Genomic DNA, 25,701 nt, shown 5'->3' with positions numbered 1-25,701 from the left:
ACTCCCCAGAAGACAGGAGTGGCCCAAAGTGCTGAGGTGGCATAAAACAGTTATTCAGTCCTGCTCTTTAAAGTGACTTTAGCCTGAAAAGCATGACTGTGAAGGCTTTTTGAGTTGAGTGCTGCTTTGGTGAACGGCTCCCAAATACCTGCTCCCTTGCTTCTGAGAAAGGGTGAGTGAGGGGGGTGTGCAGGATGAACGTGGTTGGAATGGCAAAGGCAAAAAATAGGAACAGCTCCTTAAAATGCTTGCATTTACTGTTAACGTATGCTTTTTAAATAAGTATTTTGGGGATCTACATTATCACAAAATTATACAAAAATTTTTTACAAGTATATACATAAGGTTATCAGAACAAACTTTAACTCACAAGATGACAGCTATACATACATATTCTCACGTTCTGAAAAATAACATTCTCAAATAACTCCACAGAAAATATAATTACTGAAGATAGTTTTTTATATGTAAAAATTAGATTTAAATAGTGTATTTGAAATGACAGTCTATAATTACAGAGATCAGATGGGTCAGCTGCAAAACAGGACTAGGCTTTTGGGAACTGAGTGAAAATGCAGAGTTTTGTGTGTGTGGTTTTAGAATTGTTAAGGCAAGAAGTGTCAAATGCTTTAGAATTAAATAACAGCTCACTGATTTTTAAAGACAATGTAGCTTTTCAAAAAGTAAAACTAAAAGTTGGTTAGAAAAAAAGAGTTAATGCAGAAAGGATAGTAAAGATCAAAATATTCTAAGGACCAAATTAAACTATATAAAAAAAAGTTGTTTGACATGCTTATTAGTCATACATCCAAGAGAGAAAGGGATAGTAAAACTACATGGGTGTAAAAGTCCATGTTTCAGATGCTAAAACCTGCAGCCTTGTGGCCAACTCTTTGCTGTTGGAAGAAGAAAGAATTAACCAGTTATTAAACCATCTTCTAAGTTGCAATTTGCTGAGCTTATAAGACTTGAAACATCAGATCGAGCAAGAGAGTACACAAGGGCATACGTAAAGCTCTCGTGTTGGTAGCCTTGGCTGAAATGCAATTCCACTTCATTCTAAAAAGTTTACTCCACCGAATCTAAGGTATTTGTTCATTCGAGTGTTGACTTGAGATGCTTTATTTCTGCAGAAGAAATTTGTTTTAAATTGTATTTACAGAAATTTAAACAGACTTTTTAGTATCAATGCTCATAAATGGAGTATATTTGTATTCTCATAATTTCACTGTAAAGAATGTAAGCGGGAGACAAGAGCTCAAGTGATTTAGTTCAACCGTTTTGTGAGGAAATAATGTGCTGAAATCAGATTTTTTTCTGTTTAAGGAGACACATTAAGAGTTGCATCTTTCAGCCGCTATGCTTTATGGGCAGGCAGAGGTTCACTATAACTTGGTCCAAAATGAACCACCATCAAAAAAGTTCACAGAAAAAGAAGGGAGCAGAGGTGGCCGTGAGTGGCACCAGGATGTCTGGGCATGCGTTTCCCTAGAGAGAGGCAGCCAGCGGTGCCAGGGGAGGGCTCAGTCAGTACTGCACACGGGAACAACCCTTTGGGTTAAAAATAAACGGTGTAATGCACGCGGCCTGTCCCGGCTGTTCACCTGGCCTCAGTTGATGGTTGGTGTGAGGACGGCGGTTGTGGGCTGACGACTGAACTCCGTGGGACCACGTCAGGACTCGGACAGCAGGGATTGAGGCCGCCGCCCGCGGGAAGAAGGACGGCGCAGGGGAAGCAGGTCATCTTCCTGCTTACTTAAAGCAGGTCATCTGTGTGGTTCCACGATTACGGCTGGAGTTTCTGCCTGCGCTCTAATGAGACTGAAATTTCTCTTCAGGCAAAAGCAGGTAAACTTGACCCAAGGAACATTTGAAGCTGCACCCGCCTCAAATAGAGGGGGGAGTGTGCTTCAGGGGAATTTTTAGCTTTAACTTATTGACTGCTCCTATAGAAGCTTTAAATATTAGTGTTTCATCAAATTGGGCTTAATTTAAGAGAATCCATTGACACGAAAATGAAAGAGAATGATCTTAGTGTTTCAAGCTTCTTAAATGAACACCCCAGTCAGTCCTTCAGACGCAGCTGTTCAGAGCTCTAAAACCGACCAGGTTCAGTCACTGGTTGGGCTTCCATGATGTAACTCGGCCTTTTCTGGTTTTAATATTTACAGGGTATTGCACATAGGAGACAGATGACCAGAACCCGAAAGGCTCTATTGCACACAAAGATAATCACACGTGAAAATAAAAATCCACAGGACCAATAGCGCATCTTAAACTTCTTCATACTTAGAAAAATATATTTTTAAATAGCAGTCTGCATAATTTCCAGTCCTCAGGAAACTAGAGAGAAGCTAAATAGGAAGTTCCTGAATGGCAAGTACTGATCTTTGGCAGCATTTAAAGGGAACAGGAGTAAAGACCTAAGGTTCAGCCCCAGTCCACCAAGGAAGAATTGTAGACGAGTTATATAAGTGGACTGATACTCACTGGAAGTCCGCCTATGGGGTGGCATACATTAAACAAAATTTTTCCATAGAAAAAAAGGCTATAAAAATTTTATTTCAATAGTTACTAAATTGTGTAACTTTGTAAATGTGAATTTAATGCTTTAGTTTCCATGTTAAATGTTTCTATTAGATTGCATCTTTAAATACTCAGCATTCTCTCCCAGTTAAATAGTACTACTGTCTAAAACCTTAAACTGTACATCACTGGAAATGATGTTTATCATACTTTTTCATTAATGAGGCTATAATCACGTTCTACTGTTGAGTTACAGAGATGAATTCTGGATGTTAAGAGTGACAGCTCAGAAATGAAAATGTAGTGATCGTATACTACTGCCTTGGGATTTGTTCTTGAATTTAAAACTTGCAGGAGAAAAATGTCCTTTATTAACGCTCAGGAAGCATTATATTCTCCAGTAGACCTCCTGTATGTTTTCTTAGGGAAAATAATGTTTGCCTTTTAGAAACTGATCCTTTTTAGGGTGATGGTATATTTCCTTATGTAAACCAAGGATAAAATACTAAACAGTTGAATCTTGAAAATAAAAATTCAAAAAAATTTTTGCTAAAAAAGAGGATGAAAATTATCCAAGTTGGGTTTTTAAGGTTTTGGTTCGTTTTTTTGAGGAGCTCTGTCTCCCAAACCTCCCCAGCAGGGCTGCCAGATCTGCATACTCCCCAGAATGGAGGCTGGCTGTCACCATCGGTTCATTTAATCCTTTCTTGACATGGGATTACCTGGCAGTGTGTGGATTATGGACAGTTACCTTGTGCATATTACAAATATTTTGAACCGATCAGTCTTCATTTTGACAAGTTTGGGCATTTATCCCTGTTTCAGTCTTCAGTTAGCACCACTTGACTGCGCAGGGCTTGGTTCTGATTATTTTTTCCGCTTGTGTAGTCCTGCTTTTCTCAAGGCTGTTAATTTACAGAATCTTCTCAGCATCCATATCTTTCAGTGAGGCATATGTACACATTTCCAGACAAATAAACTGCAATCAGAAAAAACAGCAGTGAGTTCATGATACTTCTAGATTCTCAGAACAGTTTTTCAATTAAGCTTTCAAATCATACATGCATAAAATCTTTCCTTTTAAAGTCCTTTTATTCTCTATTTACACAGTATACAAACTCCAAAGAGCCATCTGGTTTTGCTACCTTAATGATGTTGACTAGCTGAGTCCATACAATGAACCTGTCAGAAGAAGTGACATTAAATCTCTTAACTAGTAAGCTGGCGTATCTTGGGCTGAGAATGTCACCAACCTGCAGTCATCACCGCCAGCACTAACAACGTGTCGATCACCGCTGGTGAATCGGATGTTCGCCACGTGGGGTGAGTGCCCCAGGAACCTTTTGTGTTTTGCCTAAAAAACAATAAAGACCAAGGCTCAGCGTGTGTGATAGACACAGAAGTCAAAGTTCTTTCTATCAGGAACCACCATCTCCATCACAAAGACTGGAGAGGAAGCAGTTTGGACCGCAGCTATTGATTAAATGTTTTTTCAGAGTGATGGGTCTGCATTGAAAAGCACTTGCAGTTTGGTAACAGGTGGATTAAAGCTCTGGTAAAAGGCTGAGTGCAGCTTTGTTAGGGTTGTCTGAGAGACGGCGTGACTTGAGGGAAGGGGAGATGATTTCTAACCGCTTTTATTTCAGATTAATGGATTTAGGAAGCTTGGAACAAAGTTTAGAATCACAAATTTCAAAATATTTTCAAATCATGAGAGGACAATATATTTTAGCACATAGTATGTGGGAAAATGTACTAATGATTAAAAGTAAATTGGGGGTAAAGTTACATAAAATACTAAACCCAAGATAAACTTACAAATTTTTCAGGACATGGGAAGTCAAATAACTTAACCATGCCAAAGTCATCTCCCGTTACCAGGCTGATTCCTGAACGAGAGACACAGGCACAGCTGACATCTGCTTTCTCAGCGTGTCTGGACCAGATTCCCATAACTTCATCTCCTAGAATACTACAGAGAAGGAATAAAAAAAAACCCACCATAGCAAACACAGGTTTACCATACTGAAAAAGTTTCATGGTAATTAATCTCTACCTAATTACATTATGTAGATATAAGAATAAATTATGAAAAGGCATTACCTGGAAGCCTGAATTTCTCCTGGGATGTGAGTCCCCCACACATACACCTTTTCTTTTTGAAATTTTAGTTTTAAGGGTTTATAGACTAAACAGTCTTTCAAAAATTCAATTAATACTTTACAATAGCTGACAGAACTATTTTAAAAATTAAGTGTTTATGCTATAGGAATTTGATGGCATCTTTCATTTTCACTGATGATTACTGATGGTTAACTTCCACAGCCAGCAACTTTGAACCCATTCATAAGGTTTCATTTCTAACAGCTGCTATCAATAACATTCCTATAGAAAGAGAAATAATACTATTGCCTAACAATACATGTTTCTGTTTGTTATTAAACCTACTTAAGGAAATATCATGGTATCTTTAAAGTCACAACTTTGATTTCCTTTAATTAAATGAACTGACATAGAAATATACTTGATCAAGAGGGGTCCCACCCTGAGTATATCATTTTCTTAGGAAGAATTCAAGATGGTAACAAAAACTTAAAACTCAGTTACTTTCCCTCAGCGAATGGCTCTAGCTGTTCAGAAATAGGATTTTCTAGCTTTCCTGACTTTCAGTTAGTTCTTCCCTTCTGAAGACACGAAATATTTACCTAGTCCATGTAGCCCAAGTGATTCTGTCAATGGCAGCCTGATCCATAAGGTGTTTTCCTGAAGGCACTTCATAGACATGCCGTTTATAGCAACCAGTGGAGACCTTTCATAATATTAAAATGGAACAAGAATCCCATCATGTGAGAAGTAAAAATCCAGAAATAGTTCATAGTATACTGGCAAAATGCTACTTGATTTACACTTCTAATGTAATTAAGACTAAAAGATGACTGTAAAAATCTGAGCAAAAGGACTCAGAAGAACAGACTGGTAAGGAATTATGCAGAAACTGCGCAGTGGTAGTGAATGAAAGGCAAGAGCTGAGCTGGGAGCAGGAGTCTCAGAAGCACTAACCATGGAAAAGCGGAACTACTCAGAAGTGCAGTGTGCGTGCTGTACCTGGAGGTGTCTGCCGTCTGCAGAGAAGTCCATCTGAATGACGAAGCTTGGGATGTCTTTGCAATAGCTGATTCTGTTAAGGGTGGGGCCCAGTGTTAGGTCATAAAAATCCACTGAATTCTCACTGGAACCCACTGCTAGAAACCGGGAATCTGGACTAAATCTGAACATACAACAAGAGATGACATGCAAAGATGCATTAGACCACATGGAATACAGCAGTGTAAACATTTACGGGACCTCCCTGGTAGCCCAGGGGCTGAGAATCCACCTCCCAGTGCAGGGGACGCAGCTCAGATCCCTGGTCTGGACACTGGAATCCCACATGCCTCGGGGCAGCTCAGCCCGGGCGCCACAGCTCGGGCCCCTTGAAGCCGCATTAACTAAAACCAGCTTAGACCAGTGGCTTCCTGCTTAGTCCTTAGTAAGTATTCAAGACGAGAGTGTGTGATTCGGCCTCAGATTTACCTGATAGGCAAAACAGATTTTATAGACTGATACCATATTTGTTTTATATGAACAGGTTTATATTTTACGTCAGTGTTAAGTGGTTCCTGATTTTTCATCTGATTTCATCTTTAAAAATATCTCAGCTTTTAAAAAACCACTAACAATTTACATATATTACTAAGTTACATAATTCAGTAAGATAGGATTCTTTTATCTGCGAAGATTGTATCTTAACAGCAAGGGACACAGACCAGCTTAACTCATGTCAGGCTATTAGATGAAGGGATGCAACTTGGAGCTTGGAAGAAGTTATTTTTAAATAAAATACTATCTGCCACATAAATACAGAAAGTACTATTTGCCTAGTGATCACGTGAAGCCATATGGTTTGGTGTTTTGAAAGTGCTCCATGGTCTTGCTGACATACCTTCGGAACACTGGAGGGCTTAGAGAAGCCATAATTACTGTTTTATATACTGACATCCTGAGGAAGGTGTCAACTGTAAAAACGGTCTTACTGGTAAAAAGAGTGCAAGTTCTGACAGACCTGGGTCCAGTGTTCTGTGTTGATCACACAAGTGCTCAGTAAACAGTGTGCACGCATGCTAAGGTCACTTCAGTCGTGTCCGACTCTGCGACCCCGTGGACTGTAGCCCACCAGGCCCCTCTGTCCATGGGATTCTCCAGGCAAGAAGACTGGAGTGGGTGGCCATGCCCTCCTCCAGGGGATCTTCCCAACCCAGGACCGAGCCCAGGTCTACACTTCGGGCACTTACCACTAGCGCCACCTGGGAAGTCCCGGGTTCAGTAAACAGTAACCACCGGTAACAAAAGCTTAAGCACTGAAAAAGGCTCCAGAAAAATTTTAATGCAGATTCTGGAGCACAGATGTTCAGTGATAATGGATTAAAGGAATGAACTATATATTCAGTAGAGATTAAGAGAAGTAAAAGGTGTTTGTGGTTTAAAGTTTTAATTTTCTAGGCTTTGTTAAGAGATGTTAGGGGTTTTCATTTTCCAGGTTTTTTTCTCTGTGCCATGCTGCTTGAGGTACCCTAATTCCCCGACCAGGGACTGAACACAGGCCGTGGCAGTGAAAGTGCCCAATCTTGACCACTGGGCTGCCAGGGAATTCCCGAACTTTGCAGGCTTTCAAAGGGCAGGTGAAAGGTAAGGCTTGGGGAGATGAGCTTGCTGGACACGTGTTCATCGAGCATCCCCGAGGACTTGCTGCCACAAGGCGCTGTGGCCCAGCAGACCCGTGACTCAGAACGGAGAAGCAGGCACGCACATGAGCAGCCAGGTCTCAGCGCCCAGTTTCTGGGGGGTGAGATGCTACAGGCACTAAGGACCTTTTCTCCAAGTTCAAGCTGGACCAGTTAGAGAACACCCTAGACACCCCATTCCGCTGGCTGACTGACCTGATGTCATGGATCGCACACCGTCTGTCTCTCTTCTTTCCCCATATCTTTAGGGAGCTCACAAGTAAAATGATAAATTCTCCGTTTTTCATCCCAATGGCCACCATGTCCCCTTCCGGACTGTAGCATACGGTACGAGCGGCGTGTCCCAGATTCACTTTGTTCAGCATCTTCTGCATCAGAACCAGGGGGGTCAGAGAGAATGACATTAAGTAGAGAGCTTACAAAGTAAACAGTCTCCCCCAAATTCTCCACACAGTTGTGAACTTGCTAAGTGCAATTTAGGACTCTGCTGCTTAGAAACCATAACATCTTTGAAAAGCTGCACGCACTCTGTCGGCAATGTCCCAGAGCCTCACTGTCCCGTCTTCCGCAGCGGACAGGAAGAAGTCCCTGGAGGGGTGGGTGGCGAGTCCCCACACAGGGCCGTCCACGTGCCCGCTCACCAGCACACTGCATGCCGCATTCTTCTCTCCAACTTCAATGATTTCAGCGCTCCTTGTCCCTACCAGTATCTTGCCCTGAAACACAAGTGGGGCCAAAACAGTTACTGGACCACCACAGCGGCTGCTCTCAGCAACCCCAGGATGGCCTGCCGACCTCTGCGATGCTGCAACCTGCAGCAGGAAATGCACACACCCTCCTCAAGCTGCAGCGGGGCTGCCTCTGATAAGCCCGTCGCAAGGTGAAAATGTCAGAAGTGCACTTCACACACCTAACCTACCAAGCGCGACAGCCCGGCCTGCCTCACACACACAGGACGCTTAGCTAAGCCCATTCTGTAGCAACATGCCGGACGCCTCGCATTGCTCAGAGTCCTGTCCTCAAAGTGAAGAACAGTGTGACTGCCTTGGCACAGACAGTCGCTGTAGGGGAACTGCTGATCCCGGGACTGCGTGCTGACTGGGAGCCGTGGCTGTGCTGCCCTGCGTCACGAGAAGACTGGACCAGAGGTCACTGGCTGGGGAGAGCAAAACCACACATCCGAAGCATGCTTTCCACTCAATGTGTATCACTTGCATTACCTTAAAATCGAAAAACCTCAACTTGCAGACACTCAGTATGTCTGGTCTTGTTCCCAGTTACTGGCATAAAGCTCCTGAAAGTGAAAGTCTGACTCTGCGACCCCGTGGACTACAGCCCGCCAGGCTCCTCTGTCCATGGGATTCTCCAGGCAAGAAGACAGGAGTGGGTTGCTGTGCCCTCCTCCAGGAGACCTTCCTGAACCAGGAATCAAACCCAGGTCTCCTGCACTGCAGGTGGATTCTTTATCAGCTGAGCCACTGGGGAAGCTTCTACAACCCTTAGAATTCCCCGGGTGATGAACAAGATAGGTATCTTTTATGCTAATCAGGTGACACCTGGACCTCACGTTAAGGGGGTGGTTGACGGCAGACCCGTGTGCTTAGAGACGGCCTGGCACTTTCACTCTCTCTTTCCCACACCTCGGCGATGGGAGAGGGGCTGATGTTGACCGATAGTGAAAGAGTTAATCAGTCAAGACTGCATAAGAAGCCTCCACAAAGGCCAGGGTTTGGAGCGCTTTCGGGCTGGTGAACAAGGGGAGATGCAGGCTGCGGGTCTGAAGCTCCACACCGCTCCATGTACGTCACGCCGGGCAGCTCCACGTCTGGCTGTGCCCGAGCTACACCCTTTACAGTAAACTGGCGACCCAGTAAGGAACACATCTCTGAGTTCAGTGAGCCGCTCAAGCAAGTTAACTGAACCCGAGGAGGGGCCGTACAACTCTCTCATTTATAGCCCGTGGGTCAGGGCACAGGTGACTGACTGGTGTCTTAAGTCCAAGAAGAACTGTGGGAACCTCCAAACGACAGCTGACCAGAGGTACAGGCAGTAACAGCTTGGCATCTGAAGGGCTGTGGGGCGGGCCAGTCTGGCAGGACTGAGCCTCCAACCTCCTGTGGAACCTGAGGCTTTCTCTGGTAGATACTTTCAGGATATAGTTGAATTATGGACGCTGGAGAATTCCTTGGTGCTGTGTGGGAAGCACTCCTGAACTCAGCACCCACACACTGGATCTGCATCCAAGCCAAAACCACCTGCTCTCAGAGAAGTCGTCGCCTGGACTGATCTAGCAGCAAGCCAGGCACCAGCTCACGCAAAGCTTTCTATGGCCAGACGCGCACCCCAGGGGCACTCGGCCAGGCGCTAGGCCACGCTGACCGCCGCAGGCCTCGCTTCTCCAGTCCTCCAAGTTTTGACGTTGACTGTGTATCGCAGACTAAAAATCTCCAGGAGGAGTAAGTGCATTGGGATATGGGAAGAAAGTACTGAATTTTAGTTAAAAGTAACTGTAAATGAAAGTAAGCATACCTAATATTTAATAGACTAAGGATAACACATATATGCATTTCATAAACACACTGTGAGTGCATGTGTAGTCAAAGGGTTTTAGAGCAATGTGTGGTTTTTCATCAAATGGAGACAGCTGCCTTAATCAAAACGAGTCAACTGGCAAAGAAATTCAACCGTCTACCAGAGTGGATTCAAGAAAACGAGGCGCTATATAGATACAGAGCTTAGGGGAGCAGCAGCTTGTCTTTCTGCAAACCGAGTAGCAGAGAAGAGGCAGGGAAGCTGGACGGCGCATCTTTGCAGCGCTGTCCCGCGAGCTGCGGGGCGAGAGGCGCGGGGCGCACCTTGCCTCTGCACACGGAGCGCACGCAGTCGCTGGCCTGGTCCGTCTCCAGCCGGAAGGCGCGGCACCGCCTCAGCTCCTGGTCCCACAGCTTGACGGCTCCTCCCTCCTTTGACCTGAGAAAAGAACCGCCCAGACCAGAAGACGCACTTACTGTTGGCGCTTACAGATACTTTTCATTATAAACAGACTACAAGCAGAACGCTAAAAGACACTCCAGTCTTTACATTACTCTAACTTTCTATGGCAATTTTAAAACACACTGGGTCTCAAGCATTCAGTTCAAGCAAATTCTATGGAAATTAATGTTTCCGATGTCAGCATAAGCCTGCTTAGTCTGTCCTCGCCATTTGTACCTTTTACTCTCATAATACTTTTTACCAAGGAAATGCGCGAAATGATTCTTTTTTTCTGGCCATGCCACGTGGCTTGCGGGATCTTAGTTCGCCCATTAGGGATTGAACCCAGGCCACAGAAGTGAAAGCATCAAGTCCTAACCACTGGATCTCCAGGGAAGTCCCCAAAATGACTCAATGGTAGGAGGAAAATGGAAATGTAAGGTTAGATAACAGGATTAGCACTGCTATGCTACAGAATATATTTTCAGGGCCAAAAGGGCACATTTCTTTCCGCCTATTATTATTAGATATGCTACAGTTTAATAGGTTACTAGTGAGTAGGAGTGTGTAAGGTTAGTTAAGGTATGGAAACACCAGTGTCACAGTAATATATGCACAAGATTAAATACAGCCTATTTACGGTTTTTCTTTTGGAACAGGTGGAAAATATATTCCTTTATTTTCTTCTAAGACGAACTGTCTTAGGACAAAACCGTGCTCCCACAGCACTGTCACACGGTCCTCCTCTGTGTGACAGGCAGACGCTGCGCGTTTGTGGGCTCTTTCAATGCTGTGTAGGAACGCACTTATCTCCTGGTCCCATATACATTCCACTTTAACGAGGATATGAAGGTATCAGTAGAAAATCAATGGTAAGTTATCTTGTTTCCACTGGGAGATTTAAGTCACTGAGCAAAAGGCCTTTCTTCAGACTCACATTTTGAGGTCCTGCCTTGACTTTATCTGACAAGTCTGCCTTGAGCACAAGCAAACAAGGCAAAGTGTATTTCTGGCAACCCCTCGTCCTTTCTAGCCAGCAGTGTGCATCTTATCCCTTAGTATCCAGTCTGAACAAAACAGAAAGCAGTCAAGATGCATCCCAAACCCAACGGCAAGGATCCCCGCAAAGGTCACCAGCAGAATTCTACTCAGCAAATATTTACACAGGCAGAGAGACATGAAGAAAATTAATTCCTAACCTGCAGGATAGCTACCCATGAATATTTCTGAAAAATGATCACCCCAGTTGCTGGAGCTTAGATCTACCTACAGTGTCAAAAAAACTGGGAGCGATTTAAGGCCAGAAATAAGAATCATCACGAAGGCACTTGTATAAAAGGCAATAAAGGAGAAGCACTTGAGGAGGAAGGTCAGAGAGGCTAATCCCCGTGACCCTGACGTAACTGCGAACCGCAGCATCCTGACGCAGGGTGTGCGGTGAGGCTGCGAGAAGAAAGGGGACTCACCGTCTCTCCTTTCCCCCGGTGACGATCAGCCCGTCTCGAAGGGTGGTGTACATGGCAAACACAGGCCCGTTGTGAGCTCTGGCCACGATTCTACACAATATGTGGTCTTTCCACACACAGACATCTCCACTGATGGTACCTGTAAACGTCAAGTTATTCTGAAAAGGAGTGGGGAAGGGGAGATAAACTCATCAAAGGTTCAGGCAGAGTCAAACAGCAATTCTCTACGTAAGCGTGAGCTGCGGTCACCCTTTTGATACAAGGAGCACGGATGGCAGGAGGAACAGTGGGGTCAGGTGTCAGAAAACCTGAACTCAAGGCTGTTAGGGCCACTTCCTTTTCCATGTCTGTTGCCTATTACCTGGAATAACCTTGGTCAAGACTTCTAACCCCCACCAATATCAACTTTTTCATGTGTAAACTGAGAACATTCACACTCTCTGAGTTCCCTTTGAATTAACAATGCTGTGATCCTGGTTTATTTCACCCCTTTGAATCGCTTCCCTCTAGTTCCCCAAGGAGTAACTTCAAAGTCACTAGTAACCCAGAGTGAAAAAAAGAACAGGAAGTGAAAATAACTTTCATAATAGTTTTGATAGGTTTGATAAAATATTTTGTCATGGAAGGTGAAACTTATCTGTAGCAAAATAGTAGTCTTGCAGTTGTATATGAAAATTAACATTTCCCATGATTTCTTAAAATATAAAAGTCAATGCATTTCTGCAATGAATCCAAAAATAAGATAAATCTGTTAAGGTACCAAAAGTTTAAGAACGCTTTAGGTCATCTCAAGAATTTCGGTCTTGATATAATTCGTTTACACAAAAACAAGAGAAATCAAATCCTGCATTATATGCTATTCTGTCTCCATTTAACTTCCTTTTTAGAGCTACTTGTATAAGATCCTGCACCGAAAACAATATGGAAAGAACCAATCAGAAAATAAGATTTGAATTATACCAAAAAACAGACTTTCTTTAATCTTTCTGAGAATACTAGTTTGTATGTTTAATTTCCCTGCAACAATTTAATACTATTTCAAATTCCTCGTATTTATGCTTAATCTCACATTTAGAAAACAATGATGATACTTTTCATACAGGAGCATCTTTAGTTTATGCCTTATCTGCAACTGCAATGTAAACACTAGCATTTTACTTGCCCTGCTCTTCGCATAGCCCCTAGCGTAGCGGTGGTTTAGTGGTTAGGTGGTTTCCAACTCCTGTGACCCCTTGAACTGTAGCCTTCCAGGCTTCTCTGTCCAAGGGGTTTTCCAGGCAAGAACACTGGAGTGGGTTGCCATTTCCTTTTCCAAGGGATCTTCCCGACCCAGGGATCAAAACCTGGGTCTCCTGCATTGTAGGTGGATTCTATACTGACTGAGCCACCAGGGAAGATTAGAGCATATTCAAAAAGGCTTAAACTGAGTCAGTCCAGTTCAGTTGTTCAGTCGTGTCTGACTCTTTGTGACCCTATGGACTGCAGCATGCCAGGCCTCCCTGTCCATCACCAACTCCCAGAGCTTGCTCAAACTCATGTCCATCGAGTCAGTGATGCCATCCAACCATCTCATCCTCTGTCGTCCCCTTCTCCTCCTGCCCTCAATCTTTCCCAGCATCAGGGTCTTTTCCAATGAGTCAGCTCTTCGTATCAGGTGGCCAAAGTATTGGAGCTTCAGCTTCAGCATCAGTCCTTCCAGTGAATATTCAGGACTGATTTCCTTTAAGATGGACTGGTTGGATCTTCTTGCAGTCCAAAGGACTCTCAACAGCCTTCTCCAACACCACAGTTCAAAAGCATCAATTCTTCAGCGTTCAGATTTCTTTATAGTCCAACTCTCACATCCATACATGACTGCTGGAAAAACCATAGCTTTGACTGGACGGATCTTATTTGGCAATGTCTCTGCTTTTTAATATACTATCTAGGTTGGTCATAGCTTTTTTTCCAAGGAGCAAAAATCTTTGAATTTCATGGCTGCAGTCATCATCTGCAGAGATTTTGAAGCCCAATAAAGTCTGTCACTGTTTCCATTGTTTCCCCATCTATTTGGCATGAAGCAATGGGAGCGCATGCCATGATCTTGGTTTTTTGAATGTTGAGTTTCAAGCCAGCTTATTCACTCTCCTCTTTCACTTTCATCAAGAGGCTCTTTAGTTCCGCTTCACTTTCTGCCCTAAGGCTGGTGTCATCTGCATATCTGAGGTTATTGATATTTCTTCCAGCAACCTTGATTTCAGCTTGTGCTTCATCCAGTCCGGCATTTCACACAATGTACTCTGCATATAAGTTAAACAAGAAGGTGACAATATACAGCCTTGATGTACTCCTTTCCCAATTTGGAACCAATCCATTGTTCCATGTCTGGTTCTAACTGTTGCTTCTTGACCTCCATACAGATTTCTTAGGAGGCAAGTAAGGTGGTCTGGTATTTCCCATCTCTTTAAGGATTTCCCACAGTTTTCTGTGATCCACATAAAGGCTACAGCATAGTCAATGAAGCAGAAGTAGATGTTTTTCTGGAATTCTCTTGCTTTTTCTTTGATCCAACAGATGTTGGCAATTTGACCTCTGGTTCCTCTGAGATCTAAATCCAGCTTGAACATCTGGAAGTTCTTGGTTCACATACTGTTGAAGCCTGGCTTGGAGAATTTTGAGTATTACTTTGCTAGCGTGTGAGATAAGTGCAATTATGAGGTAGTTTGAACATTCTTTGGCATTGCCCTTCTTTGGGATTGGAATGAAAATTGACCTTTTCCAGCCCTGTGGCCACTGCTGAGTTTTCCAAATTTGCTGGCAGATTGAGTGCAGCACTTTTGCAGCATCATCTTTTAGGATTTGAAAGAGCTCAACTGGAATTCCATCACCTCCACTAGCTTTGCTTGTAGTGATGCTTCCTAAGGCCCACTTGACTTCACATTCCAGGATGTCTGGCTCTAGGTCGTGGTTATCTGGGTCATGAAGATCTTTTTTGTATAGTTCTTCTGTGTATCTTGCCACCTCTTCTTAATATCCTGTGCTTCTGTTAGGTCCATACCATTTCTGTCCTTTATCGAGCTCATCTTTGCATGCAATGTCCCCTTGGGATCTCTGATTTTCTTGAAGAGATCCCTAGTCTTTCCCATTCTGTTGTTTCCCTCTATTTCTTTGCACTGCTCACTGAGGAAGGCTCACCTCTCCCTGCTGCTCTTCAGCACTCTGCATGCGATGGGTGTCTCTTTCCCCGCCTCTGTCTTCTCTGCCTCCTCTTTTCTCGGCTGTCTGTGGGGCCTCCTTTGTGCCTTGCTTTGTCTTGGGGGTTGTTTTCATCATCGCCTCCAGTACAACGTCACGGATCTCCATCCACAGTCCTGCAGGCACTCTGTCTATCAGATCTAATCCCTGGAATCCATTTGTCACTTCCCCTGTATAATCATAAGGGATTTGATTTAGGTCATACTTGAATGGTCTAGTGGTTTTCCCTACTTTATTCCGTTTAAGTCTGAATTTGGCAATAAGGAACTCATGGTCTGAGCCACAGTCAGCTCCTGGTCATTTTTTTTTTTTGCTGACTGTATACAGTTTCTCCATCTTCGGCTGCAAAGGATATAATCAAACTCATTTCAGTATTGACCATGTGATGACGTCCATATATGGAGTCATCTCTTTTGTTGGAAGAGAGTTTTGCTATGACCAGTGCGTTCTCTTGGTAAAACTCTGTTAGCCTTTGTCCCGCTTCATTCTGCACTCCAAGGCCAAACTTGCGTGTTACTCCAGGTGTCTCTTGACTTCCTACTTCTGCATTCCAGTCCCCTCGATGAAAAGGACATCTTTCATGGGTGTTAGCTCTAAAAGGTCTTGTGGGTCTTCATAGAACCGTTCAACTTCAGATTGTTCAGTATTAATAGTTGGGGCATGGAGTTGGATTACCGTGATACTGAATGATTTGCCTTGGAATCGAACAGAGGTCATTCTGTCGTTTTTGAGATTGCATCCAAGTACTGCATTTCAGACTCTTGTTGACTATGAGGGCTCCTCCTTTTCTTCTGAGGGACTCCCGCCCACAGCAGCAGATGCAATGAACACCGCCCATTTTGTAACAAAACATTTGTGCTGATTTGCACTGTTGCTTCAAACATAAAAAAGTCAATTAGGACTAAAATGCTTATCTTCAAGTTTATTTTCCATTAGAAATGGGCAATTGATTAAATAAGGAATTTTGTATGTGAAGAAAGTTAATGTATATGGGCATAATAATGTCAAGCATTTGAGTGTGTACATTTTTCATCCAGAAAGGAAATTACTGGTCTTGTATTAAGAAACTCCATGATATTTAGCTGAAGTTTGACATGGCATACGAGCATTTTCAGTGGTGGTTTTCCTCAAAAATGTAAGTTTTAAAATTTCAGAATTATACTTTTCTTCCTTCAAGTATTACACACCCAACATAAATACGTAAAGAAAACCAACTTAGGTTTTTGATGCACCAAAGGATTGAAAAAGCCTGGCCAGGACAAGATATTAAAGGAAAGACAAGTGTCTTGTAAACCTGAAGTCCAAGTGGCATGGGGGGTGGGGAAGAGACGGCCCTGGAGCACCCTTCCTAGGAAGCCAGGGCAGGGCTGTGCTTGCGCTGGTGAGACACAGGTCCCGAGCACTTCCAACCTCAGGATAAGCAGTGAGTTAAGATGACAGGAAGCACAGGAAATCCTAAACCAAGCACCCTCTTAAACACTGGAAAGTCATATGTCACAATATGTCTTTTATTCTGACAAATTATTAGGGCCTCGGAGACGTAGGGTGACAGAAAGTTAAGGCCAGCTTTTGGGAATGGCCACGGCCCAAGGACTCAAGTCTCCATTGTAACCTTTCTCCCTCGTTCACTTTCTTTCCCACTCCCTGACTCCTCAAAGTATCAGAACTGGAAAGATGAAATACAGGCAGGACCGGGACACAGGCTAGAATTAGTGGACTACAGTGCCATACACCCCACGTTCGTGTGGCTCATCTATCTAAGGCGAGAAAATCCCCAACAGTCCAGTCTGGGTAATTCACAGCTACACGACCACAGGCAATTGAAGAGACATACTGCACCAAACGCAACAGCAAGCATGGTCTGCATCCGCGCGTCCTCCAGAGTGCTCAGGAGCCCCTTCTTGCTAAGAAGAGCTCTTCCTGCCAGGGTCCAGAACTTGACGTGCTTTACTCCCACAGAGACAAACTGGGAGTCTGAATCTGGTCGGAATTCAGCCACAAAAATACGCTGGTTGTGACCAGCTCTGCTGGCAATTTTGGCACCTAAGAAAAAAGATACAACAGAATTTTCCAGGTGAGTATAAGAACTAAGTTGATTTTTTTATAGGATTAAGCAGTTATTGAAAACATACAGTTCAAAAAACAAATGCTTATGGAAAGAAAGTGCAGGGAATTCCCCAGCAGTCCAGCAGTTAGGACTCGGTGCGTTCATTGCCAAGGGCCCAGGTTCAGTCTCTGGTGGGAGAGCTAAGATTCCACAAGCCTCGTGGTGCAGCATCCACCCCCTGCCCCCTACACACACACACACACACACACACACACACACACGGGGCCTGTCCCTTGCACTGCTATCTAGCAATCCTGCGCAGACAATTACTAGTGCCCAGGGTCCTTTTTACACACTTTGCAAGTGATGTAGGATTCAAGGAGAGCTTCATTATAATTTAAGGGGCATTTTAGATTGTAGGAACCATCATCTCTTTTCTTTTCTATGCAACTCCATGAATTTCACTTTTTATTTTTTCACAGTTTGGGTCTTTGTTCTCTCTGCGCCCATCAGGTCATGAGTTCACAGGGAATGGGCTCCCGCAGCTCAGGCTCCTTTCCACTGGTTCTCAGGAAGTGTGCTTCTCTGGGTGGACCAGCTGGAGCTTTGGCTGAACCCAAGTCCCTTTCTCTCTGGCTTCCTTCTTCTGATCATTTTCCTTCAGGCATTTCGGGAAGCTATCTTGGCTGCCAGTGTGTTTAAAATGCTCAATGCACACATTAACTCCCTTGGCAGGGATCCTGCCCCTGTTTGTTCACAATAAAGCCAGACAGCATGCTGGGTTACACTGCAGCCTCTCCCATTGTGCCATGGTGTCGTTTGTGGGGCGTTCCATTTTAAACAGTATCTGTTCCCTTGATGTCTACACTATCACCTTTATCCTGGATTTGCAAGTATGTGGCCAAAGGACCAATGCAGGGCCATGCTTTCTGAGAGCCAGAGAACACGCATTAGGGGCTGCTCCTCTTGCCCTTCGTGCTGGTCACTCTGGCGAACTGCTGGAAGATGGCAGTTCTGGCTGAAAGGTGCATTTCACTTTTTTAACAGCTCTGTAACAGCAAAGTTCTGTGTGCAGTGTGTTACAGTGGATTAACAGCATAGTTCTGTGTGCAGTGTATTACAGTGGATTAACAGCAAAGTTCTGTGTGCAGTGTGTTACAGTGGATTAACAGCAAAGTTCTGTGTGCAGTGTGTTACAGTGGATTAACAGCAAAGTTCTGTGTGCAGTGTGTTACAGTGGATTACTTTATGGCGCTTCCATGATCACTTACAACAGAATTCATTTCCATTCTTCAGTAAGATACCTTATAACCAACCAAATAATAACTACAAGACCCTTTTATGCACAATTTCTTACTGAAAGGAGAGAGCAGTGAATCATTTTTAATATTAGTAACTCATTAATTTATGCTTTGTTTGCAATTTCACTGGGTTTTTAAAGTGGAACCCACCTACAACAGCTTTGTATGTGTACTGAGTAGGGCTGTAATGAATAATGGTTTCAATCAAGAAGTTAATACAAATATGAAATAGAAAATTCATTTCACCCTATATTTATTTATTTATTTAAATTACAAAGAGAAAAATCCTACCTTCTTGCCATCTCCAAATGGTAACTGTATGCTCTGGGTCTAGCCCCACAGAGAGCAGGAGTTTCCCAGTAGCACTGAAACTCACTGAACACACCCCCTTTGAATGGTAGCATCTTAGGATGGACAAAGTCTGCTTGTTCACGGCATCCCAGATGTGAATAGATGGAGCTGTGGCTAAACAAAGACAGCATCCAACAGCTGTGATACACCTGTTACAGACGTTTCCATTGCTAAGGCTGACGCATACTTATGTCTGAAACACGGAAAAATACATACCAAAGGACTGTATACTTAATAAAAAATAACTCAAAACTAAGACTAAATTTAAAAAAAAGGAAAGAAAAAGGAGAGACAGGGAGAAAAATACAGACTACTTCCTCAGGCTATAGTCTAACTGCACTTTTGAGAAAACAGATTTTAGACAAACAAATTAGGCAATCACAACTCTAAACAACTTTTCAAAAAAAAGCGTGTTCTAGACACATGTTAAGTCTTTGTATAATTATGTATATTATGGAGAAATATACAAACATTACACAATAATTAAATACCAAGATATATTTAGTACTTATGTTATATGAAGAAGAGACTGAAAGTGAATACAAATTGAGAAAGGCAATAGGTAGGAAATCACATGACTAGATCACAAAGGAAATTTTCAACCGAATAGACATACATCTGGTAAAAGCTAAGTACATATCACTCTATAAGACGGTATTTTTTTTTAAAAAAACAGGATTTTATGGGAGAAATACTACTGCTTATCCTTTTAAAATTATACTTTTTTTTTCTTTGTAGCCATTTTTACTGGCTAAATATAAATTAATTTATATTTAATATATAAATATATATATTTATAATATATAAATAACTGGCTAATATAAAAAGATTTTGAATTTTCTAAGTTAAAAAACCATAGTTTTGAACTGTTCTTTTTTCATGAATTGTACCCTATAAAAAGAAACAGATTTATGTTCAGTCTCAGAACACAAGTACTTTTAGTAAAATAATTAATACATGAAAGTGCATTTGCTTCAAATTATAAATCTACAAATATTGCAAAAATAGAGAAACAGTACATCTTGACAAGCTGTCTTAAATCACTTGATGCAGAAAGAAATTCTAGTCTCTAAAGAAAACAGTCTGATAAATTTAGACTATATTTTACACCATCTACAATTTATAGTATACAATGACAAATTAAAGCTGACAGTTATTCAAACAAGGTTATAATATATTAACCCAGGGAGTTAAATTTTAGTATCATTAAGTAAAAATTATTCAAAGATTTATGCAACTGTAAAAAAATAAAACCACCATGGAAATAGACATAAAAATTTACCACATAATAGAGCATTTATGTGTGAAAAATTGATCACAATAATTTAAGCACTGGACTAAAATTAGTACATTCCTCATTCAATAAAAGTGAAAGGATATGAGGAATTGGTAAACTTAATTCAGTAAGAAATGCTAGATGATTTATACATGCACACACACACACATATACTGGAGATCATTCTATAATTTTTTGCCAGTGACAAATATTAAACAGGTCTTCTGTAATACAGAAATGCTTTTATATCTATAAAAAGAAACTCTGGGAAATCCATACACTGTATTTGTCTAAATGTGATGATGTAGCTAATGGATTTTTAAGAAAGAACACTCAATATTCTCCAAATTTAATATTTCATAAATTACAAAGCAAGTAACTTTCAGTAAACTGAATTCCCGAACATTTCAAAGTTGTATTAAAAAAATCAAATGAGATGGTAAGAACTTATACCAAGAATTCACGTCTTAAAACATATAGGTCTGACTATGTTATGAGACTGTTACACACTTAGAGTGCTCTAAACGTACATCAGTAGCAATATTTAGGACTTAAATTACTGGACATTCTCAAGGTCTACCTTACAAAAGGTTAAATTGTGTCGTTTGACTTTCTCCTGTAATTTGAAAGTGGTCATGCCTGAAGCTGGAGTAGCTGAGATCCTACTCCTGCTTCTGCCCTTCCTGAGGTCGCCAGAGAGGCACGTCTCATGGATTTGGCGTGTGACCAGGGACATCTCGTCCTTTCCAATCCCTGCCTCTGGGCGGTTCTGTGTTCCTGTGGACTCAGGCTCAGAGAAGTTAAGTGCCTTGCCCTGGGTCCCACACTGCGGTGTGGCAGAGCCAGCCTCTAGAGGCGCATGCTGTCAGCGCCTAGCTGCCACATTGACTTTCTCGGGAGAATCAACCCTACCAACGATTAGTAACCATTCTTCACTCTCCATCTCCAGGACACAGATGCCACAGGGTCCCTCTCTCTCTTAAGTAACTTTATTAGTTTATTTACGGCTGTGCTGGGTCCTCGTGGCTGCACAGCGCCTCTCTAGCTGCGGAGCATGGGCTTCTTGCTGCGGGGTCCTCTCTAGCTGCGGAGCACGGGCTCTTTGCTGCGGGGGCCTCTCTAGCTGCGGAGCACGGTCTCTAGGCTGCGCAGAGCTCCAGGCCCTTCAGCAGCGGAGGCACGTGGGCTCAAGAGTTGCGGCTCCTGGGCTCCAGGGCACAGGCTCAGGAGTTGTGGCGCCTGGGTTTACGTGCTCCGTGGCCTGTGGGATGTTCCCGGACCAGGAGTCGAACCTGTGTCTCTTGCATCAGCAGGTGGATTCTTTACTATGGAGCCACCAAGGGAGCCCATAAGGGTCTCTTAAAATTACAAATGGATTTCATAAGAATCAACGTTTTAAAGGATTTTTTTTTTCATCCCCTAGTTTGCCTTGATGCAGCATAGTAAACAGTGCATTTTAAAAACAAGATTTTAATATGGACCATTAAGTGTACCAATGGCTGAGACGGTAAAAAGCATCTGCCTACAATGCAGGAGACCTGGGTTTGATCCCTGGGTCGGGAAGATCCCCTGGAGGAGGAAATGGCAACCCACTCCAGTATTCTTGCCTGGAGAATCCCATGGATGGAGGAGCCTGGCGGGCTACAGTCCACGGGGTTGCAAAGAGTCGGACACGACTGAGCGACTTCACTTCTTCTATACTGGACATCACCACTGACGTTGGACCCAGCACTCCTTCCTCCCTTCTTAATAAAGCTCTGATTTTATTCAGGAATCCATGCCTCCCTCATGCAAATACAAGCAATTCAGGGCAAAGACACTGCGTAGTCAACTTAATAGTCTACGCCCATTGTGGTAAGACCTCCACACATCCTACAATCCTTCTCGTCCCATCCCCTCACCCCCTGACATCAGTGATTCAGTTCAAGTCTTTGCTCACATCTTAAAATGACTTACTCAGGCTAAAAGGCAGTACTAATTTTATTATTATTTTTTAAAATATTCATTTATTTGGCTGCACTGGGTCTTAGTTGCAACATGTGGGATCTAGTTCCTTAACCAGGGCTCAATCCTGGGCTCTCTGCATTGGGAGTGAGCGGTCTTAGCCACTGGGCCACCCAGGGAAGACCCAGGGAGCACTGATTTTAGGTCGTGGTTTTGAAAATGGATTTTATTCTCTTTCCCACTTGATGAAAAGGCAAGGAAACATATAACTCCAACCCTTCTATAACACAAACACAGCCTCGTGGGTGAAGCCAATGCTGTGGATGGCAGAGGGGAAGGGCCGGGAAGCACACTGGGGCTCCTGAATCAGCAAAGGCAGGTGGGCGCCCTCCCTCTGCACTCCAGGGCAATGATCAGTTTCCTTCTTTTCGGTCATGAGAGGGTCCGTGGAAGACCACTAAGTCATGTAATGAACTGCCTATAGGGATAAACAGGGACCTATTCCAGTCAGAGCTCTCTCTCCTTGACTTGCCTTAAGGATCTCAAGTGTCAGATTCTTACCTCCTTACACAGTCTTAGGTGGGCTGAAAACACTCTGCCAGAGACAAAAGATGTTCCCTTAGGGTCTACTCAAAACACAACTATTGTACTCAGATGGTAATTAGACTATACCCTCTCTAATACACACGTTTATTCTCCCACATTCCAAAGTGAGACTTTTGAAACTTCTCCCACTACCTCAGCACCGCCTCACCCTCAGATGATGAAATATCAACAGAAGCATCAGAGAGGATCTTCCTTATTTTCCCACCTCCAAACCTACCAGTTTTCCTGCATTTGAACCTACACTCCCTTCATTCCTAATGACTGCAGATAATTTCTTCCTGCCCAACTCTCTCTCCCAAAGTATTGCGCTATCTCATTTAGCCAGCTGCTCAAGCAAGAAATTAAGTTACTCTCTATTCCTTGCTTTCCATCATGCCCTCAATCCACTCTATCAGAAAGACTGCTGGATCTACCGCTAAAATCTAAGCCATCTTTGCCTAGTTCTATTTTCACTCCTACCACCCTGGTTTAAAATGTCTTTTGCTTGAACTACTGCAAGAGCCTCCCAATTTTCTGGAGGCTCTTTCCTCTCTGTATTCTTAGTAGTGCAGAGAGTGATGTACTCAGAGTGTAAATTAGATCACATAAACTCCCTTGCCTACAACTCTCTGGTGATGGACTCTGTACTTAGTAGGAATGCAAACTCCTCTCTATGACCTGCAAAGCCCCACGTGACTGACCCAACCTCTTTCAAAGTTCATCTCAGAGGCCTTACTCCAGTCACACTAACTTTCCTGTTTCTTGATTCAGCTTTAGGGCCTCCACAGCAAAAAGTTAACACAAGCAGGACTGAACTCACCATCACTAGAATGGCCTGCTTGCCAGCGTGTAAGAACCTGACTTGTGAAATGTTTCCTGTGTTGATAAGGCCATTCTGTCCATCTGGGGCACCGAGCACCCGCCTTCTGCTGGGAGCATGCTGTTTCAGTCGTTGCGGCTCTATGTCTATGCGATCAGCCCCCAATAACGAATCTTGGTCTCTGAGTCTTCAGGGGGCTGCCCTGGGCGGAAGCTGGTAGAAGCAGGTTGTGTGTGACCCCCGGAGCAGTGCTTTGAAAGAGACACAGACCCAGGACCACCATGCCTTGATCCTCTAGGACCTCTGAAGGTGTGGGTGGTCTAGGAGTCTGAAACCAGGCCTGAGTCTGGAGCCCCCAGACCGCCCTGTGGCCGTCACTGTTTAGTACCATTTTTGGCCTAGCTAGGTCTTACCACTTCTGAAAAACCACTGCTTTGTTGCTATCACCCTGTTGTTTTTTTATCATGTTGATCACCGTCTTAGATCATGCTGTTTTTAAAAATGTACTTATTTATTGCCTGTCTCCCTCTAGAGTAGGACTCAGCAAACTGTTACTGTAAAAGAGACAAAATTGAAGATATTATGCAGGTTCTTATGTAATATAAGAAAACAATTTTCTTTTGTGGAAAACAAATTTCCACAAAATTTTTATTGATGAAATTCACTGAGTGAAAATTTTTATAATATTGATCTACTAATGCGAATTAATTTTCTGAGGGGGAATATTAATTCACTTAAGTGGGGTTCAAAGTCAATGTTCTTTATTTTTTTAAAAAAATTACAAATGTTCATCTGTTAATGATGACCTATAATGATTTTCAATTCTGACAATGTCTCACAGATAGGTACTGTCAAATATGAATATCAATCCATAAGCAAATGATTTTAACTGAATATGTTAATCACTTGGAAGGCATTCAGAAAACTGTATTAGAGTTCTGGCCTGATGTTTGTCTTTTTAGCATGTATTATATTGCAGAATAATAACTATAGATTGAACATTAGGTGGAAGTTCCTCAACTGTACAGTTAAACAGATTTTTTAAATATGGCAATTTTCTTTACACTTGTATCAAGATCTAAAAAAAATGCTGCTGGAACTGAAATTTGAGCCCAGAAAATATATTTGCTGCAAATTTGTGTGGGAAAGGAATCTGGTGTCTTGTCTTAATCTCTGACGGACGAGACACACACAGCGCAGTTTGGCATGACTCGTGGCTCAGAGGTCAGTTGTCTCCACGTGCCCTTCCTGCAGCGTGAGTCTCACGTATAAGCACTGTAATTTCAACGTATGTGACTGTGATTGTAGTTTCCTGGTAACTTCAGGTTGAATCATTAAGAAACATTAACAAATCTGCAGCAAAAACTAATTTCCAAAGCCATTCAGTTTTCCATAATAGAGACTGAGGGCAGTTAGTCTCAGAAAAATTTCAGTCCTGGCTCTGAGTGACGGAAATTGCAAAGAACAACAACAACAAAATGTTACGACTGCTAAACCACTAAACTGCTGTGGTAGGGCGAGTCCAGACATTCACCTTCTATTTCTGACAGAAATTAATAACTGATGATGGTTAAGGCTATGAGAGCAAATAAAGTTAACTGCTGACTCTCAAAAACAAAATACGGAGGTTCAATTATACATGATAGATTGAAATATTTTTCACAAAGCAGCTGCTGAGGAATAACACAGTGAATAAACCATAGGCTTCAAGTGCCTTTAAAGTTTATAAGCCTTGTAAATTTTACAAACTATCCTCTTTTCTGCTCTAGCTCCACACATATTTTTACCACCCTCAGTTCTAGTACATCTTCACAGATTCTACTTCAGGTTGTACTGAATTGATGTTTTCTTAAGTTATTTGAAAATATTATCTTTTCAAGTTGTTCCATGGAGACCATTTATAGAGGCAAACTGTCACTTAAAAGTCAGCACTGATTCCTCCAGTAAACAACTGGCAACACCTGTCAACCTATCAAGAACCAAGGGAAACCACTCAGAATCACCCGCCCCCTTTTTTGCCTGTTTTTAGTGACTACTGATGTTCGCAAAACCCTCAACTGTTTTAGCAATGGTTCTTGGCAAAAGATCTTAAACAAGTTTACTTTCTCTGGACACTCATTCATTGTAGTCAAACATGACTTAATTAAGCCAGCAATAAACAGCCTGTCTTAATTAGCTAACAAATGAGTCATTCAGAACCTTACTTAGGTTTTAGCCACATTTTATTTTTATTTTTTGAAGAAACTCTGTTGTGATGAGATATTGTGTTTTTTAAATAATTTTTTTAAATTTTATTTATTTATTTTTGGCCACACCACACTGCATGCGGGATCCTAGCTCCCTGACCCGGGACTGGACCCAAGCCGCCTGTGGTGGAAGCCTGGAGTCCCAGGCACT

At 42.7% G+C, this 25,701-nt stretch overlaps 1 protein-coding gene across 26 annotated transcripts in view; it reads right to left on the bottom strand.

Moving 5' to 3' along the window:
* Nucleotides 1–239: 239 nt before the first annotated feature.
* EML5 (EMAP like 5) overlaps nt 240–25,701 on the bottom strand; it is a 161,400-nt gene continuing 135,938 nt past the window's right edge. For 5 of the 26 annotated variants that reach the window (XM_086319246.1, XM_086319237.1, XM_086319238.1 and 2 more), the window contains 11 exons: nt 18,620–18,793; nt 16,815–17,023; nt 11,747–11,904; nt 10,163–10,277; nt 7,835–8,023; nt 7,503–7,675; nt 5,632–5,794; nt 5,232–5,335; nt 4,345–4,498; nt 3,780–3,880; nt 240–3,505 (listed from right to left, as the gene is read on the bottom strand). In XM_086319246.1, coding sequence (XP_086175372.1) covers nt 3,469–3,505; nt 3,780–3,880; nt 4,345–4,498; nt 5,232–5,335; nt 5,632–5,794; nt 7,503–7,675; nt 7,835–8,023; nt 10,163–10,277; nt 11,747–11,904; nt 16,815–17,023; nt 18,620–18,793 — 1,577 coding nt within the window. In that variant the 3' untranslated portion in view covers nt 240–3,468. Of the gene's footprint in view, nt 3,506–3,779; nt 3,881–4,344; nt 4,499–5,231; nt 5,336–5,631; nt 5,795–7,502; nt 7,676–7,834; nt 8,024–10,162; nt 10,278–11,746; nt 11,905–16,467; nt 17,024–18,619; nt 18,873–25,701 lie in introns of those variants that run through there. The other 21 variants (XR_015133880.1, XM_086319242.1, XR_015133870.1 and 18 more) reach the window with 20 other exon arrangements.

This window comes from Bos grunniens, chromosome 10, assembly GCF_055505025.1.
Source record: "Bos grunniens cultivar Pamir isolate PY7600 chromosome 10, Bosgru_T2T1.0, whole genome shotgun sequence".
NCBI classification, from domain to species: domain Eukaryota; kingdom Metazoa; phylum Chordata; class Mammalia; order Artiodactyla; family Bovidae; genus Bos; species Bos grunniens.
This window is presented reverse-complemented; position numbering and strand designations above follow the sequence as displayed.